The following is a 19,658-nucleotide window of genomic DNA, read 5'->3' as shown; positions in this document are numbered from 1 at the left end:
GATTATTCTGAAGTTTAATATTTTTATTTCTATTTTATCATAATTTTCATTAAAGTAGTTTTAAACTTTTATTAATTTTGTCTGTTGTTTCTTTTTTTTTTTTTTTTTTTTAGACAAGAGTCTCGCTCTGTCGCCTAGGCTGGAGTGCAGTGGCGCGATCTCGGCTCACTGCAAGCTCCGTCTCCTGGGTTCACACCATTCTCCTGCCTCAGCCTCCCGAGTAGCTGGTACTATAGGCACCCGCTACCATTCCTGCTAATTTTTTGTATTTTTAGTAGAGACAAGGTTTCACCGTGTTAGCCAGGATGGTCTTGATCTCCTGACCTCGTGATCCTAAAGTGCTGGGATTACAGGCGTGGGCCACTGTGCCTGGCCGTTGTTTCTTAAAATACTTTCTTTGTATAGCATGGTTGCTAAATTATAAACCATATTCTATTCCAGAGATTAACTTTACCCTAGAGGTTTTCAAAGTGTTCCCCAAAGCATAAAGTGTTTAGGAACACTGATTATGCTAGGGAGCATGGGAAGCCGGGAGCCTGCCATCCTCACCAGAGCAGCTTCCTTGTAGTCGGTTTTATGTGTTTGGTTTCCTCATTGACACTGCATTGGGAATGAAAGGGTCCATACGTGGCTGTATGGGGTTTTAGAACCCTGCAGATCTCTCACTGGCACTGCTGCTCCCTTGCTACCTTGGGTGGGGGTAGAGTGGGTGCTCCCCCTTCAGCAGTCTCTCAGTTAGGACACAGCTGACACAAAATCAGGAAGCTTAGACAGCTGTAAGAAAGAGGGATAACCAAAGAGAGTAAACAGAATGACTTGATGTCCTGGTCTGTAACACCAGTGGTTAGTGTCATTATATGCCAGCAACTAGAAAACTCAGCTCTTCGCAGTTAGATCCAGAGAGCAAGGACCAGAGAAAGCGATAGCATCTTTCCCACATCCTCTCCCAAGCCTGTGATTTCAGTTTGTCTTCCTATTTAGAGAACTTTTTGCTCTGGGAGACAACAGAAAGGACTAACAAAGGAAGTGGGGAGAATACTATCTACTCAAAGAATGTGAGAGTAGGAAAAAGCAACCCTAGTGTTCATGAAATAAGTGTAATAATTAATGTAGTACTGTGGGGTGGCTCCATTGCATATGTTAATTTACTGAGCTTAATTTTTTGAGCATTTACAAAACATTTGAAAAAGACTTTTCAAAGTGTCTGTCCTGTCATTTGATCATCACATCCTTGGTCATGAAGAATGCCTCCAGTGACTCTCTAACGTTGTCGTAATGCTTGTTATATGGAAGTGACGTGAATCAAATTGGTCTTTATTATCTTGCTAAAGTGCTATATGGACAAAAAAATTTTGTGTGTGACATGTACTGTAATAGATGACAAAATGGAGAAAACCATGTTTGCACAGTTTTCCTTTGACATTTTATTTTTAAATGATCTTTTTAGAAAGGGTTAAGAGGCCGGGCGTGGTGGCTCACACCTGTAATCTCAGCACTTTGGGAGGCCGAGGCAGGTGGATCACCTGAGGTCAAGAGTTTTGAGACCAGCCTAACCAATATGGCGAAACCCCGTCTCTACTGAAAATACAAAAATTAGCCAGGCCTGGTGGTGTGTGCCTGTAGTCCCAGCTACTTGGGAGGCTGAGACAGGAGAATTGCTTGAACCCAGGAGGTGGAAGTTGCAGTGAGCTAAGATCCCACCACTGCACAGAGTGAGACTTCATCTCAAAAAAAAAAAAAGGTTAAGAATGCATTGTCATAGCTCATGTTTTAAAACTATGTTTATTAAGCAATAAACACTCTAATTTTTAAATGTTAAAACCTATTGAACTCAGATCTTACTATCTGTGCTTTCCTAGCTATTCTCGTTCAAAATATCTTATGTTCCATTTGCATTTTCAAGTTTTTAATATCAATTGGTTTACTGATTTTTTTTTAAATGCCATTTCTGCTTTCTTTTCATCATTGCTGCTTTCACTCTGTCTTTCTTTTGTTTGTATATTGTAAGTATTATGAGGTGGGTATAATACAATCTTAGTTTGAAAGAAATGTTATTAAGTGAAAAAGTTGACATATCTCATAATAATCATTTGATGGCAACTACTTTATTTACAATTCAAAGTGAAAAGGAAAAATTTATGACTTCTGTGAGGATATAGTTCTGGAGTTAGCTCTAAATACTTTTTTTTTTTTTTTTTTTTCAGGAAAAGATGCTGAAATCAGAGTATGGGTCTTTTTGATAATAATGGTGTTTGTAGCCACTTTTGTAATTGAAAAAATAGACTCTGCCAAAAAGCCCAAAGTGGATGAAATGAAGCCATTGGCCTGGAGGCCAGTTTCAGTGTAGGGGCAGGCTCAGCGGAATGCTGAAGCCAGGAGCTAGATGGCATCAGCTGGGAAAGGAGACCAGGACAGACACAGATCCCTTTTCCTCATTGTTTTCAGGGAAACAAACAAGCAAGCTAACATTGTTTGTTTTTATTTTTTGTTTTGCCATTTTGACTGCACTTTTATCAGTTCCATTTATAAATAAACTTACAATATTCTACTTTTAAAACAAGTATTTTATATAGATTTATGGACATGTAGAGAACAGTTATGAAAACAGCCTGTTTCAAAACAAAACTTGAGCCAAAAAATACCCAAGAGTGTTCCTTTTATTAGAATAATTATGTCGCCTTTTAGAATAGATCATAGTTTAGAAACGTATAATATGAAGTGTTTTAGTTTGTCACATGACATCCATTTAGGATGTTTTACGTTGTAAATACCTTTGCCAAGTTTTTTAAGTAATAGTTTTGGATTGCACTGTTTTTTGGATTCATAATAACCATTTTGGGAGAAAATAGATTTGATGTTAAATATAGCCTTAAAATATTGTTATTAATGAGTTACAAAGTAGTATATATCAAAATTTAAAAATTTAACACATTTCCTTGACTATAATGTAAATGGCCGCTTCTAAAAGGAATGATACAAAGGACTATAACACTCCTTTTTTGAAAAAAAATTGTTTTATTGCTTGTTAGCATTCTTTTGTATTGTTTTTTGGATGTTGTAGAGAATAGCTTTCTTTTCCTGTACACTTTGGAGAGTTTAATTGGTATATGAGTTACACCTGTCCAAGTGCCTTATATTTCAAAGTAATATATTTGTTTTATTATTATTATTATTTTATTATATTATTGTGACACAGTCTAAAAGTGAAGATTAAACTATTTCAATTCTTATTTAAAGTGAAATGCAGCTTATAAAACTTATAAAACTTAGAGATTCAAAATAGTGGTAGCTTTTATATTAATAGTTGTGGAGGTTGTATAAAGAATCAGCGAGGTAGTTTCTATAGGATAAGCAGTATTAGCAGCAATTATTTTTTAGGTAAATTTAAGGAACTTGTGGCAGTGTTATAATATCTTTCCAAGAAAGCAAATGATAGAATCTTGAAAGTGAGGATACAATGTTTGGGTTTTTCTTTTCCAGTGTTTACTTTGTAGAATTGTAAACTGCTGACCTAGAAACTTCCATCAGTTTTCTTTGAAGTCATCAAAAACCCTTTAAAAGAATAATTTGCTTGGCAACTTTGTTGTGCAAATAATACAAATAAAAGGATAACAATTTACTCATATTCTAACCAAAGTATCTGAAATTGAATGTTTTAAAATCTTCTGTCCTTCAAAAAAATTGAGTCAGTGTGCCTACTGGTACTTCATTTGAGGTCAAACACTGAAGAGCCCACATCTCAGAATCTGTCAGACATTTGCAACAGCTGTAGCTGACAACCATTATAAACGCTAACATGGTTACTTTTGCTTGTACACAGCTGCTTTCTAGGAGCAGGAGGCACCAAGAGTCAGTGGTCCGGTCCTCTAATCAGTAAATGTGTTTTAAGAGGAAGGAAGGAAGGAAGACCCAGTGCCTTTCTCTACCTTGTTTTTTCTTTCTGATATTCTGTAGCAATTTCTAGGTTGAATACTCATTTACCTTTCATGTAAAGTGTCTGAGCGTTCCACACATCTTATTTGGTTAGGATTGTCTCAGACCTGCCAGGTAGTTAAAAACATACTTTCATTTCTCATGATTTAAAAATGTAATTATATTTGGATCTACTTCAGATCACTTTTGTAATACTCCCAGAATTATTTTCTGTTACTGGTTTTGAAAAATTCCGTGCCATTTTTCCTTCTTAGCCTTCTGAAACTCCAATTACATTTCCGTTAGACCTTTTCATTATGCTCCCATAAGTCTCTTGTGTTCTTTTCTAGGAACCTTTTTTAGCCATCTATTTTGCCATGCTTCATTTAGTCTGAACATTTTCTGGGACCTTGGCCTTGAAGTCCTGGTTGCTTTGCTAGCTCTACAGTGCCTTCAAAAAATATTTTTAGTATTTTCTATAATCTTTCTAGTTGTTCTCCGTCAAAGAATGGTCTTCTATAGGCTGGTCAGTCATGGCCAGAAGCAGAAACCTCAGAATTATTTTGTAAAGATCAAATTTGATCACGTCTCTTAGGCAAAACCTTTCAAGGCCTCATTGCCCACCCCGTTATGCAGGATAAACACTCAGCTGCATCCCATGACTCCCAAGGCTCATTATTATTATTATTATTATTATTATTATTATTGTTATCATATTTTTATTTTTTAGACAGAGTCTCACGCCTATGCCCAGTCTAGTCTCAAACTCCTGACCTCAAGCAGTTCTTCTGCCGCAGCCTCCCAAAGTGCTGAGATCATGGGCATGAGCCACCATGCCCAGCCTTCCAAGGCTCATTACTTACTACTGACCTTTCTTCCAGTCGCCAGGCCTCTCTTCAGCTCTGTTGTCTTGATTATATTTTTAATTCCAGAATTTCCATTTTATTCTTTTTTATAAATTCTAGTTCTCAAATGAAATTCTCTTCTTGTAATCTGTTTTCTTGAACATGTTAATCCACCCCTTTTGTGCCCTTCCCTGGTCGTACCCTTCAGGAACACTGATCTTTTCCCCAACCATCAGCTTGAGTACTGTGGTATTATAATGGTAGTAACCTTCAGATATTCTATTTCTAGGCTGTAGAGATCTTAAAAGTGTTGGAAAAAAAGGACAGTAGAGTGAAAAGTGCAGCTGCGACCAATCTCTCAGCCCTGTATTATATGGTAAGTTTTTTTACTACTAAGAGTTAATCATGTTAGCACCTTCCTTCCTTTGTGCTCCTAGAATATTTTGTTTGCACTTACAGCATTGTATTTTAATGGTTTATATGTGCTATTTTAATGGTTAATCATATGCTAATATGATTAACTCTTTTTTGTATTGCTAATTTTGTATTGCTAATTTTGTATTGCTAATTTTGTATTGCTAAATTTCTACCTGAGGATCATGCCTAAGGAGAAGTCCCAAAGAATACTGGTGGAGAATAGTAAGTGGACTGAGGTGTATAGAGGATCTGATCAGGACAAGTGCCAGGCCAGGGGCTGAGTTGGCAGACATGAGTGAGAAGACCATCTCTGAAGGAGAAGGGAGGGAGAAAAATTGTAGTGATAAGTATCACATCATAGATTATGGAACGTACAGCTGGAAGAGCTAGAGATGTGTTTCAACTCCTTTGTGTTATTAGTAAAGAAAGTGACAGGTTAAAAGATTTATGTAAGGTTCCAGAGTATCATCTCTAACAAGCTTTCATTGACCATCTACTGGATGCCAATCATGGGACTACCAAAAGTCTAAAAGCTCCCTAAAGGGGAGTGTTCTTGTCTTTGGAACAAAGGAGGTAGACAAGGAAGGAAGGTTTAAAGTAGAGAACAATAAACTAACATAGATAATAAGTGCTTCAGAAATTCAGAGGAGGCAAAGAACATTCTAATTTAGGGCTTTCAGGAAAGATTTCATAGAGAGTTGGATCTTGCAGGTCAGAATATAGAAAGGGGCATTTGTAGGGAGACGGGGACTAAACAAAAATACAGAGGCAAGAAAGTGTTGGGAGGGAAGTGTGTGTAAGAGTCATTTCTTTTCACCAGAAAATTCAGAATTTCTGGTAGGCTTTTTCTGAATATTGAAAATTGATTATAGGTAGGTGTGGTGCCTCAAGCCTACAGTCCCAGCACTTTGGGAGGCTGAGGCATGTGGATCACTTGAGCCTAGGAGTTTGAGACCAGCCTGGGCAACACAATGCCTGTCTCTACAAAAAATTCAAAAAATCAGCTGGGCATGGTGGTGCATGCCTGTAGTCCCAGCTACTCAGAAGGCTGAGGTGGGAGGATCCACCTGAGCTGAGGAGGTCAAGGCTGTTGTGAGCCATGATTGTGCCATTGTACTCCTGTTTGGTGACAGATACCTTGTCTCAAAAAAAAAAAAAATTGTAGATTTTCATTTGTCATTTTGAGAACCTCTACGATTTTAAGGACTGGAGGTTAGAAACAACTGAACTGTGTAATTTTTCAGTATCCTTTTCAATTCTGTCATTCTATGATTCTTAGAGGAAATGATCTGAGATTTAATTTTGTCCTGCGTGTAGAAGAAGCCTATAAGAGCTTTCCTTAGGAATAACTGTTGATGCTGAGGTGGCAGGGCCACGGAAGGGTCCAGATGAAGGCATGACAGCAACCCAAACCTCACCATATACCTGGGTGGTAAACTATTAGAAGGCTACCACAACTCCTTAACTCTGCCTTAGCCACTAACTCTCGAATTTCCAGCGTCTTGGGTTTTGCTTAAGTTTTGCTCAGAATAATGGCATAGGAATGGGCTTAACAGATTTCCAAGAACTGCCCTTATTGTAAGAATATTCCATTATCCAACCCCTTGTTTAAATTTACTTTCATGACCCAACTGAAATATGAAGCCTTCCTGACTCTCCTTGGCAGATATTCTCACCTTCCTTTGTGCTCCTAGAATATTTTGTTTGCACTTACAGCATTGTATTTTAATGGTTTATATGTGATTCTTCTCCATTAGCCCATCAGCTTCAGCTTTGTATTGTGCACAGTGCCTTGCTGATGACAGGTGCTTATTAAACATTTCTTTACTAACAAATGAGAAAAAAAGTCATGGTATTTTATTAAACCATGTTTCCAGTCCCTCTTAGAGCTTCTGATCTGTGCACCACTGAGAAGCACTGCTGTGCTGAACTGCTGTTGCTAGTGGAAAGGTATCATATCCCTCATATATGTAAAGATGAAGAAAGAGATCCAAACCCCTGGTTGAAGAATGACTCCAGTGCTTCAATCTGCTGGTAGGAGAGTGGTACCAGTTAGTTACATGTCTAGACGGGGGTGCTGATTGGGGGAAAAGATGTTGAGTTTCTTTTTAAATATATTTAAACATTTTTTGTAATGATGGAAACAAGTAGACAGGAGGTGTGTTAGTCTGTTCTCACACTGCTGTAAAGAAATACCCGAGACTGGGTAATTTATAAAAGAAAGAGGTTTAATTGACTGACATTTTTGTATGGCTAGGGAAACCTCAGGAAACTTACAGTCATAGCAGAAGGAGAAGCAAGCACCTTCTTCACAAGGAGGCAGGAAAAGAGAGAGGGTGGGCCTTTGTACCCCCATACCAGCCAGCCATTGGATGTGGCCTGCCTCCCGAAAAAGGGTCATCTCTAGGAAGGGGGACAAGATGCCTCTGTCTTCCACCCAGTTTCCAGAGAGGGCTGCCTGCTGAGGCTGGTGGCCAGTAGCACTTCCAGCAGCTCTGACGGGCAAGTCCACGGGGTGAAGGATGGTGTCTATCATGGCCATTAAATTTTGAATTTAGAAAATCACTAATGAATTTTTTGACCCAGTTCGTCACCAGATCTTTACCAAGTTTGATGACTGTGCAGGAGGAGACCAATAGAAAATTTAAAGAAGCAAAGAGAATTGTTAAATTTAATCAACCAAGCAGAGCTATTAGAGCATCTCATCAGCAATTTCTTACACTTGGTTCTGAAGAAAATGGTTGTAATCAAGAATGTTTTGAGGCCAAGTGATGAGTCTCCTATGTAGTTTTATATGATATGTAGTTGAAAGTATATTGTTGGTATCCGGCATATAGTTGTATCTATTTTCTCTTGCTGTGTAATGAACTGCCCCAAACCGTAGTGGCTTGAAATCACCAGGTATTTGCTTACATTCTACCCAGTGAGCTGGGTTCACCTGGATGCTTCTTTCACTGGGCTTGCCTGGCCTTACTCATGCAGCTGCCATCCTCTGAGGCATAACTGAGACTGGATGTTCCAAATTCCTATCTCATGCCTGTCACTTAGCTGAACTGTTGGCCAGGGCAACTCAGTCTTCCCTCAGAGCATCTCCAGCAGGGGATCCCAGCCTTCTCAGGTGGGACTGGGTTCCATCAGAACAAACCCCAGTACACAGGTGTGTATTAGCGCATTGAGTTTGTTATTATTTTATTGAACAAAACAAACATGAGGGAGAATCATACCTGAATGAGTCATGCATGAATCCTGGGAGGTGTGATCCACTGAAGTCATTATTGTAACAATCTACCACTGCCTGCACTCAGACCCCAGTTATTCATAGCCCTCCTAAGACTCTCAGAGTCTCATTCCACCACAGCATCAGGTTCAAAGGCCAGGATCTACATCAGGTCTGGATAGAAATGGGGCTTTCCAGCTGGGTTTGGTGGCTCATGCCTGTAATCCCAGCACTTTGGGAGGCTGAGGCAGATGGATCACTTGAGGCCAGGAGTTTGAGCCTGGCCAACATAGTGAAACCTCATCTCTACTAAACACGGTGAAACCCTGTCTCTACCAAAAATATAAAAAATTAGCCAGGCATGGTGGTGCATGCCTGTAGTCCCAGCTACTCGGAAGGCTAAGGCATGAGAATTGCTTGAACCTGGAAGGCAGAGGTCGCAGTGAGCCAAGATCGTGCCACTGCATTCCAACCTGGGCGACAGAATGAGACTCCGTCTCAAACAAACAAAAAAACAAGAAATGGAGCTTTCTCAGGCACAATTTCTTTCTTCTTGATCCAAAGATTTCTGAATGAAAAGACATGGCACTCATCCCCTGTAAGACACTCATCTCCAAAGCGGAGGGATGGAGGCACATCACAGTCACTTTCCTTAATGATTCTGAAACCTAGCAAAGCAGGTGTGGCCAGTGCTCCCTAGTCTGAGAAAAAGGAATATTCCTTGATTAGGGCCCAGCTCTGCTCCCTCGAAGTGGCCCCCTAATTCTTTTTCCTCTATGACTCTTGGCTCTGCCTTCTGAGAGCATCTTCCTTTTGTATAAGAAATAGCCTATGTTTCAGGAACAGAAAACCAAACACTGCATGTTCTCACTCATAAGCGAGAGTTGAACAATGAGAACACATGGACACAGGGAGGGGAGCATCACACACTGGGGCCTGTCAAGGAGTGGAAGGCAAGGGAAGGGAGAGCATTAGGACCAATACCTAATGCATGCGGGGATTAAAACCTAGATGACAGGTTGATGGGTGCAGCAAACCACCATGGCACATGTATACCTATGTAACAAACCTGCACATTCTGCACATGTATCCCATAACTTAAAGTAAAATGTAAAAAAAGAAGAGAAAGAAATAGCCTGTGTTTGCAGCTGATAAACTTTCTCAGTCTGTGTTCTGCCCTGAGACATTTGGGACACAGAGAGCTTTTTTCATTTTGGACTCTATCTGTGCCTTTAATCCAAACTAGCAACAGTCAGTACAACTCCCCTAAAACCTTGGAGGGTTTTTTCTAAGTCTTGTTAGGATTTCCCACATGTCTCAACAGCTGCATCCAGAATTCTTTTCAGGACAGACTCCTTCCCACTAGGTGTATAAGCTGCTGTAGAACAGAGCCTTGAAGTGTCTTAGAAGCCCGTTTCACTACCTGGGAGAGAAGGTCTGCTAGGTATGACCTTAAATCTTTGTGAGATGTTTACGAAAGGTATTACAGCCACACCTTTGAATTGTTCCCTAACCTGCCACCAGGTTCTACTTTGAGAATCTTGTGCCACCACAAGAAACTGGAGACATGAAATAATTTTATTTTCTACCTTAGCGAGTCCTAGTTCTTCTATATTTTCTCGAAATTCTACCTGCAAACTGAACAGTTCTCTCCTTAGCTCATTTTTATCTTCCTATACCTGATCAGTTATATACCCAGTTAAAATCAGTTCATTGGCCCTTCAGCATCCTGCCTAGAAATTGCCTTGGCCACGCGGGCATATTTATCAGGTGCACTTCCTGTCCTTCAACCCACTCTGTGGGTGCCACTTGTGTCAGTGCTTCACGGTGACAGTGCGGCTTGCTCTTTATCCAGCCTCTGATGATTCCTTCTGCCTTTGCAGGCTCACTCATGCTCCACCATCTCTCCAGTCCCCAACACAGCCCCTCACAGCTTTTCTCAGTTTTGCCTGCTGTATAGTCCAAAAGACAATGTTACATGTTTTTATAACAGCAGCACCCCACTTGTAGGTACCAATTTTTGTTTCAGAGTTCAGTCAGAGTTCACACAAAAACTTGCACATGAATGTTCATGGCAGCGTTATTTGTAGTAACCATAAAGGAGCCTGGAAGCAACCCAAGTGTCCATCAACAATGAGTAGATAAAGGACATGGTGGCTAGCCACACAGTGGGACGCTATTCAGCCTTTACAAGGACTGCAGCACAGATGTCTGCTAAACATGGACGGACCTTAAAAATATGCTGAGTGAAAGATGTCAGACACAAAAGACTGCATATTTTATGATTCTATTTATATTTGGTGTCCAGAATAGGCATGGAGACAGGAAACAGATTAGTGGTTGCCAGGGGCTGGGGGGCAGAAGAGAATGGGGAGTGACTACTAATGGGTACAGGGTTTCTTTTGAGGGTGGAAGTAGATATTGACAGTGGTTGCACAACTTTGTGAACCTACTAAATGCCACAGAATTCTACATTTTAAAGGGGTCAGGTTTATTATATATAAGTTATATCTAAACTTTTTACAAAGTTTAACCAAGGACGGTCACTGTGAGTGACGTGGGAGAAGGGGCATGGGAATTTAATGTTACACAGTTGTGAAGGAGCCCTGGTGGTGACGGTGTAGTAGGGGAGCTGGAGATCTGAGGAGGAATTACCATCAGTCAGTGAGTGGCCGCACACATCCAGCTGCCACAGTAGAACCCAGAGGGCCTTCATGGGGAGTTCTGTGGGAAGCAGATACCTCTGTGCAGCTGCCTCCTCTGGGGGCCACAGCCAAACCCTGTCATGGAGCAGGGATGGCATAGTCAGGAAGAAGAGCTGCCCATGGAGTGGAGTGAGTGAGGAGAAGCTGGTACCCATGGACACTTCTGCATCAGTCCTGCATCTGATGACAAGAAAAAGCCTTTCAGAGACTAAAGGCCACTGCTTCAGGTCTGCATTCCAGATGTCACACAAGTTCCTCTTTTGGCCAAGTCTAGACAAGAGCCTAATAGTGAAGGAGCTTCTTAGAAATGTAGTTCCTGGTTTAACCAAGCTGACCTGGCACAGATGGTCATGATATTTAAGAACAGAGGTTCCTGTAGCTCACGTGAATGATGGCAAGGCCCTGACAGAGCATTTGGCATGGAGACGGAAAAAAACAATGGATTGCCACCAGTGCAGAGACCTAGTAGGTGATGCAGCCAGTGTGCTAGGGGCAGGAAGGGTAGTGCTTTTGTGACAGCTATTTCAGGGCTTCAAGTGGGAGGGGGAGCGCTGCAGCAAATGGTGACATGGAATTTGGGCGTTGAGCATGGAACCACCTACATATAAATAGTGTTGTTATTCTAACCATGAGACTGGAGAAGTCAATCACAAGAAGCTTGGGTGGTTGAGCTTGATGAGTAAAACTCTTATGTAGAATCAGACTATCAAGACCAAGATACGTAAAATATTTTTGTTCATTATATTTGTAATCTCAGAAAGTCTATTTATTATGTCTGTAATCTCAGAACAGTCAGAAAAAGTATTTCATGAAATTCAAGTACTTTGTATATGTATTTTACTTAGGGAAAGGATTTTGCACAAGCCAGCAGCTATGCAGATATAGCTGTGAACTCTGATAGATATAATCCAGCAGCTCTTACTAATAAAGGTAATACAGTTTTTGCAAATGGTGATTATGAGAAGGCCGCTGAATTCTATAAAGAGGCTCTAAGAAATGATTCTTCTTGTACTGAAGCGCTTTATAATATTGGTAAGTAAAACAAGGCGAAATTGCTTTTTAAATTATTTATTTTTTGCTTTGTATTTGTTTTTGTTTTGTTTTGCTTAAAGAGCTCGAACACATTAGGAGGAGGAGTTGACTTCCTTCTAACAGAAAATTGAAGACTACTGCCTCTTAGATTATAGTTTATTTTAATGGAATTAATGATTCAGGAGCTATGCACTGCAAAATTTGGATCAGGCTTGCTCTACTGCCCTCTAAAAAGGCTTTTCCATCACAGTGTATAATCCTAATTTCCCAAATTTCTGCCAATACTGGATATTATCATTCTTTTTAACTTTTGCCGATAGATGGAATTTCAAACATACATAAAAGTACACACAAGAAATAAATACCCGTGTACCTGTCACCCCAGTTAACACATTTGCACATTTTGCATCTTTACTTCAGATTTTGTTTTTAATAAGCCAAATATTACAAGCCATGGAGTCTCACCACCATCACATTCTCTTCCCCGCCTTTCAGAGGTTGCCTGAAGTGGGGCATCATCACCCCGGGCATGAACATCACCCCGGGCATGAACATCACCCCGGGCATGAATTTGCAGTTTTGCAAACGCATGTCCGTGCAGTACTGGGTCTTGTCTCTTGGATTCTTAATAACGTTTCTTCTGAAGTTTTCTTCTCCCTGCCTAGGTATTTTTTGCTTTCTTTGGTTTGCTTATTTTATTCTCCTTTCTATGTTATGTCAGGAGTTTATGGCTAAAAACTGAGTGGACTCTCTAGGTCCATGAAGGAGATTGATGGGTTGGTACTCTGCTGTAGGGCATCTGTCTGGTCTGGTCTGTTTAGTTGGAGACCTGCCCATAAGTCAATTGTATCTTTCCTCCCAGAAAAGACTCTTTAATCTCCTGCCTGAAGGAGGAGGGAAGGCCTACTGCCAACCTTGAAGAACAGGGGAGGCAAGAAGGAATTAGCCATTTTAGGTGGAGTCTGGGAGAGCCTCATTGAGAATGTATGTTTCAAGTCACTGAAGGAAGGGAGGCTATGACCACTTGGGTATCTGGGAAGAGAGCATTGAAGAGAGGACAAAGGTCTTCATACAGGAGCTTGCTTCCTAGATATATCCTTATTTATTTGTTTTGTAACTATTAAATATTTCTCCTTTCTCCGTTGCTTAGATTTTAACTTTGTTTCTTATTTCTTCTATGGAAGAATTGTTTTATTATTGATATAGTAAAATTTATCTTTTTTTTTTTTTTTGAGACTGAGTCTCGCTCTGTTGTCCAGGCTGGGGTACAGTGGCATGATCTCAGCTCACTGCAACCTCCACCTTCCAGATTCAAGTGATTCTCCTGCCGTAGCTGGAACCACAGGCACGCTCCACTATGCCAGTCTAATTTTTTGCATTTTTAGTAGAGACAGGGTTTCACCGTGTTGGGCAGGCTGGTCTCGAACTCCTGACCTCAAGTGATCCACCTGCCTCGGCCTCCCAAAGTGATGGGATTACAGGCGTGAGCCACCACGCCTGGCCAAATTTGTCATTTTTAAAAATTGTGTTTATTGCTTTATTCATTTGTTTATTGCTTTATGAAGCCCTTCTTACCTTAAGATTATAAATCATTTTTCTATATTTTCTTTTCATACTCTTCTTATAGCTTTGTTTTTTCTGTTGAGTTTCAAAATTTTGAGTTCATTTTTTATGAAATAAGAATCTACATTTTAAAAAATTAATGGCCGGGTGCAGTGGCTCACGCATGTAAATCCCAGCACTTTGGGAGGCCGAGGCGGGCGGATCACAAGGTCAGGACATGGAGACCATCCTGACTAACACAGTGAAGCCCTAATCTCTACTAAAAATACAAAAAATTAGCTGGGCATGGTTGCAGGCACCTGTAGTCCCAGCTACTCGGGAGACTGAGGCAGGAGAATGGCGTGAACCCGGGAGGCGCATTTTGCACTGAGCCAAGATCAGCCACTGGACTCCAGTCTGGGCGAAAGAGCAAGACTCTGCCCCTCCCCCCACAAAAAAAAATAATAATGTCTAGTCGGTTGTTCTGGCACCACTTATTACTAGCATTTTCCTCCCCATTGATTTTAAATGTCTTTAACTAAACTCTCTAATTGAGTGCATTTCTGAACTATTTGTTCTGTTCTATTGGTCTGTCTATTCCTGCCCCCCACGACACTTTTAAAATCACTGCAGCTTTGTAGCATCTTTTGGTGTCTGCCAGTGGAGAATCCCCACCCTAACATTATTCTTTAAAAACATTCTCAGTTGGCCGGGTGTGGTGGCTCATACCTGTAATCCCAGCACTTTGGGAGGCTGAGGCAGGTGGATCTCTTGAGGCTAGGAGTTGCAGACCAGCCTGAGCAATATGGCAAAATCCCGTCTCTACTAAAAATACAAAAAATTAACTGGGCGTGGTAGCACACGCATGTAATCCTAGCTACTTGAGAGGCTGAGGTAGGAGAATCATCTGAGCCTGGGAGATCGAGGCTGCTGTGAGCCATGTTTGCGCCACTACACTCCAGCATGGGCAGCAGGAGTGAGACCCTGTATCAAAAAACAAAAACCTCAGTTCATCTTCATTTTCTCTTCTGGATAAATATTTACATATATTTTGAGATTTATTCTGTTAACGTTAAATAAATTAATACCAATAATTATGCTTATAGGTTTTCTTTTTTTTCTTTTTCTTTTTTTAAGGCCTTACCTATGAGAAACTAAATCGGCTGGATGAGGCTTTGGACTGTTTCCTGAAACTTCATGCAATCCTACGAAATAGTGCGGAAGTTCTTTACCAGATAGCAAATATGTATCTTATTTGAAAAACTTAGGGACAGTTATTAATTATCTCAATTGGTGATTGAAGATCAATTATTAAATAAGTTTAATGTAATTGAGGATAATATTTGAAGTAAGTGATGAGGATAATCTAACTAGCAGATTATCATGTGATAAAAAAATCATTTGAGTAGTGCTATTTTAAAATGTCATTTGCATTGAAAGAGGAATTAATGGTTAAAACTATTATTTATTAAATTTTGAAAATAACTGAAGTAATTATGACGTTTGGGTACATATAAGCCATTCATTGAAAGTCAGTTTGGTGCTTTAGAACATTGTATTAATTCTAAAGCTTGTAGGGTATCATTGAAGCACTAACTTACTAAATAAAATACTGTTTATTACTGATTCATATTTTTGATTGAGTTTGGATAATTTTTCTTATTTTTTTAACTGACCTGTGGCTATAATGAGGTGTCCAAAGACTGTTACCCTCTAAAATTACGTAATTCTTCATATGAACTCACTCATTCATTCTGTTCATTTAATAGTCGTTTATTGAATGTATACTATGTGTATCAGTATTATGTTTCAAACTCAGGGGACTGTAGAACTATAAAATGTTGCCCTCATATCAGTTTCTTCCACAACACGTAGCTTTCTTAATAAGCCCTGCTCTTGGTTAAAAAAGCTGAAATGTTAATGTTTTTAATGCTTTTCGTGCTATTTGAAAAGCACTTTAATTTCTCTCCTTATTTTAGTAAGCTTTGGCCACAACATTGGGAAGCGTTATACATCTTAGGTGGGTTTTCAGGTTACTGTTATCTTGATTTAAATTTTATACAAATACGTTTAGAAAATTGTGTATATTGTGAGGTGTACCATTAATAATTTTAAGTACCATCTGCTGTACTTTTGATAAAGAATTTTATTTAAAAATTTTAGTTTTAAGCCAGGCACAGTGGCTCATACCTGTAATCCCAGCACTTTGGGAGGCCGAGGCAGTCGAATCATTTGAGGTCAGGAGTTCGAGACCAGCCTGGCCATCATGGTGAAACCCCATCTCTACTATAAATACAAAAATTAGCCAGGTGGTGTGGCAGGCACGTGTAATCCCAGTTACTCCCAAGACTGAGGCAGGGGAATCACTTGAACCTGGGAGGCAGAGGTTGCAGTGAGCCAAGATAGTGCCATGGCACTCCAGCCTGGGTGCAGAGCTGGACTGCCTAAAAAAAAAAAAAAAAAATTAGTTTTAGATCAGATAGCATCATAGTTACTCCTGGTAGTCTTTTTGTTTTGTTTTGTTCATTTAATTTCTCTGAAACTGGCAGTGTCATTATCTTTTACTACCCAGTTCATGATCAGCTAGGATCAAGTCAAGCAATTGATATATTTGAGACTGAGTACATTTCCATTTTTTTTTTTCTTGTGGTATCACACTTGTTATTAAAACAGTAGGTTTTCTGGTATCACACTTGTCACCATTGAAAACAGTGCTTCTTTTTCAATAAACTTTGGATTGGAATATCTTCATTTCACTGAGATATCTAATATGTATAAAATAAATAGTAATTAGTCAAAAAGTATTGGTATGAATAAATTATTTGTATATACACAGAAGACTTAGTAGGTACTAAAGAAAGCTACAGAAAAAAAGAAAAACCCACTATCCTTGGGTTTATAATCTAATTAGGGAAAACTCACAGGAAAAACACATGAAAGTAATTCCCTTAATATGCTGAACATGTTAAGAGAGAGAGAATAACTGGATGCAACATTCAGGACATTTTTATTAAGGACAATTTTTGGACAATACTTTGAATAATTCTACCAGAAATTTGGGAGTTGATCTTAGTGGATAGTAATGAAGGAAAAGGGAAAGCAGGCTATACCTAGGGAGTAAGAATGTTACCTCCACAGTACTGCTGCATTCCATCTCCACCCCTGAGAAATCCAGAGGAAACAGTATACAATAGCACATTACTGTAGCCTAAGAAATATTGTTACTGTAATGTTTTTTAAGTTTGTTTATTGATTAATGAATTTAGAAAACGTGTTTTCCTTAACTGACATGGCCTAAGATATGAATTAATGGAAAATCCCAGTCAAGCTATTGAATGGCTAATGCAGGTGGTCAGTGTTGTTCCAACCGATCCTCAAGTTTTATCTAAACTGGGAGAATTATATGATCATGAAGGAGATAAATCTCAAGCATTTCAATATTACTATGAGGTAGGTGTGTTATCTTAATTTCCTTCTGTGTTTTAGCATTTTATTAGTTGTTATAAAGACGGAAGCAAGGCTTTGAAATTTTAGAAGATCTTCCCAGTTTTAAAATGATTTATTTAAAATAAAGCATTCTTGGAAAATGAAATTAGTTTTTGTTTTGTTTTGTTTTGAGATAGTCTTCCTCTGTCGCCCAGGCTGCTGCACAGTAGTGTAGTCTTGGCTCACTGCAGCCTCCTTCTCCTAGGTTTAAGCAGTTCTCTTGCCTCAGCCTCCCGAGTAGCTGGGATTACAGGCGCCTGCCACCACGCCCAGCTAATTTTTGTATCTTTAGTAAAGGGACATTTCACCATGTTGGCCAGGCTGGTCTCGAACTCTTGACCTCAGCTGATCTGCCCGCCTCAGCCTCCCAAAGTGGTGGGATTACCACCACGCCCGGCCTGAAGGTAGGTTTTTACTTGCTTTAATGAAAAAAAATGAAATAGATCTGGGTGTGGTGGCTCACATCTATAATCTCAACACTTTGGGAGGCCAGAGTGAGAGGATTGCTTAAGACCAAGAGATCAAGACCAGCCTAGGCAACATAACAAGACCCCATCTCTAAAATAATAATGCTAAAAGGATAGGCGTGGTGGCCCATACCTTTAATCCCAGCACTTTGGGAGGCCAAAGAAGGCAGATCACTTGAGGCCCAGGAGTATGTGACCAGCCTGGCCAACATGAGGAAACCCCCTCTACTAAAATGCAAAATTAGCCAAGTGTGGTTGTGGCATGCCTGTAACCCTAGCTACTCAGGAGACTAAAGCACAAGAATTGCCTGAACCCAGGAGGCAGAGATTGTGGTGAGCCAAGATCACATTTAGTACACTCCAGGCTGGGCTACAGAGCAAGACTGTCTTAAAATAATAATAATTAATAATAATAATAAAAAGAAGTACAAATTCATTTTTCTCTTGAAGCACGATTTGCATCTCTTTTTTATTCTTTTAAATATTTAATTGAACTCAGCTCATATATTGTTATAGCAAAAGTATTTACAGATAATTGAAAGATGTGTCAAGCAAAGCTTAGGTTTTCTAAATATTATATAGTTTCAGAATTTACAAAGTACTTAGGACAGCTCATACTCCTTTATTAAGAAATGTCATATTGGATAAATTTATTCAATAGGTAAAGTATTCAAGAAGTAAATTACATGTTGCCATTGAAGTTGTATTGTTACATTCCATATATTTTTCCAGTCATATAGGTATTTTCCTTGTAATATTGAAGTCATTGAGTGGCTTGGAGCCTATTACATTGACACCCAGTTTTGGGAAAAAGCCATTCAGTACTTTGAAAGAGCTTCTCTTATGCAGTAAGTAATCATTAGGATTTTATGTTTAGTTGATGTCATGTCTTGAGTTTTTTTAATCCCTAGAATTAGTATCTGATAGACCTAGTACATTGAAGAACAGATGTTGATGGATGGACATTCATAAATTATTTTTGTTTGTTTGTTTGTTTGAGACGGAGTTTCACTCTTGTTTCCCAGGCTGGAGTGCAATGGCATGATCTCGGCTCACTGCAACCTCTGCCTCCGGAGTTCAAGCGATTCTTCTGCTTGAGCCTCCCGAGTATCTGGGATTACAGGCATGTGCCACCACGCCCGGCTAATTTTTTGTATTTTAGTAGAGACAGGGTTTCACCATATTGTCCAGGCTGTTCTCGAACTCCTGACCTCAGGTGATCCACCCGCCTCAGCCTCTCAAAGTGCTGGGATTACAGCCACTGCGTCTGGCCAAATTATTTTTATTTTCTTATATTTTATTCCATTTGACATGGTATTTATTGTGATAAATATAGACTTAGAATTTTAAAATATCCTCTTTGAGGTACTTTTCTTTATGTGTTTTTCTTACTCATACCTCAGCAAACAATTATTTCTTTATCAATGAGAAAATGACTATCTCAGTCCTAAGACAAAAGTTTCATTTCTAAAAGTCTTAATACAAAACGGTTTTGTTGATTTCAATTTATAATTGATATATATTAAAAATTAAAATGTTTTCAATGTATTTAAGTGTATATCAGAATGTTTTATATGTATCTGATTCAAAAAAATTCAAAAATATATATTTTTTTATTGTACTTTAAGTTCTAGGGTACATGTGCACAATGTGCAGGTTTGTTACATATGTATACATGTGCCATGTTGGTGTGCTGCATCCATTAACTCGTTATTTACATTAGGTATATCTCCTAATGCTATCCCCCCCACCCCCACAATAGGACCCAGTGTGTGATGATCCCCTTCCTGTATGCAAGTGATCTCATTGTTCAGTTCCCACCTATGAGTGAGAACATGTGGTATTTGGTTTTCTGTTCTTGCGATAGTTTGCTGAGAATGACGGTTTTCAGCTGCATCCATGTCCCTACAAAGGACACGAACTCATCCTTTTTTATGGCTGCATAGTATTCCATGGTGTATATGTGCCACATTTTCTTAATCCAGTCTGTCACTGATGGACATTTGGGTTGATTCCAAGTCTTTGCTGTAAACAT

At 39.4% G+C, this 19,658-nt stretch overlaps 1 protein-coding gene across 1 annotated transcript in view; it reads left to right on the top strand.

The window, feature by feature from the left end:
- IFT88 (intraflagellar transport 88) overlaps window positions 1-19,658 on the top strand; it is a 130,135-nt gene that overhangs the window by 56,004 nt on the left and 54,473 nt on the right. Inside the window, 5 exon segments of the mRNA XM_017859227.1 lie at window positions 5,047-5,133; window positions 11,942-12,128; window positions 14,808-14,916; window positions 16,970-17,120; window positions 18,356-18,471. Coding sequence (XP_017714716.1) covers window positions 5,047-5,133; window positions 11,942-12,128; window positions 14,808-14,916; window positions 16,970-17,120; window positions 18,356-18,471 — 650 coding nt within the window.

The sequence above is a fragment of the Rhinopithecus bieti genome, unplaced genomic scaffold (assembly GCF_001698545.2).
Source record: "Rhinopithecus bieti isolate Rb0 unplaced genomic scaffold, ASM169854v2 scaffold_3057, whole genome shotgun sequence".
NCBI classification, from domain to species: domain Eukaryota; kingdom Metazoa; phylum Chordata; class Mammalia; order Primates; family Cercopithecidae; genus Rhinopithecus; species Rhinopithecus bieti.
The sequence above is the reverse complement of the archived record's forward strand: the minus strand, read 5'-3'. Positions and strand labels throughout refer to the sequence as shown.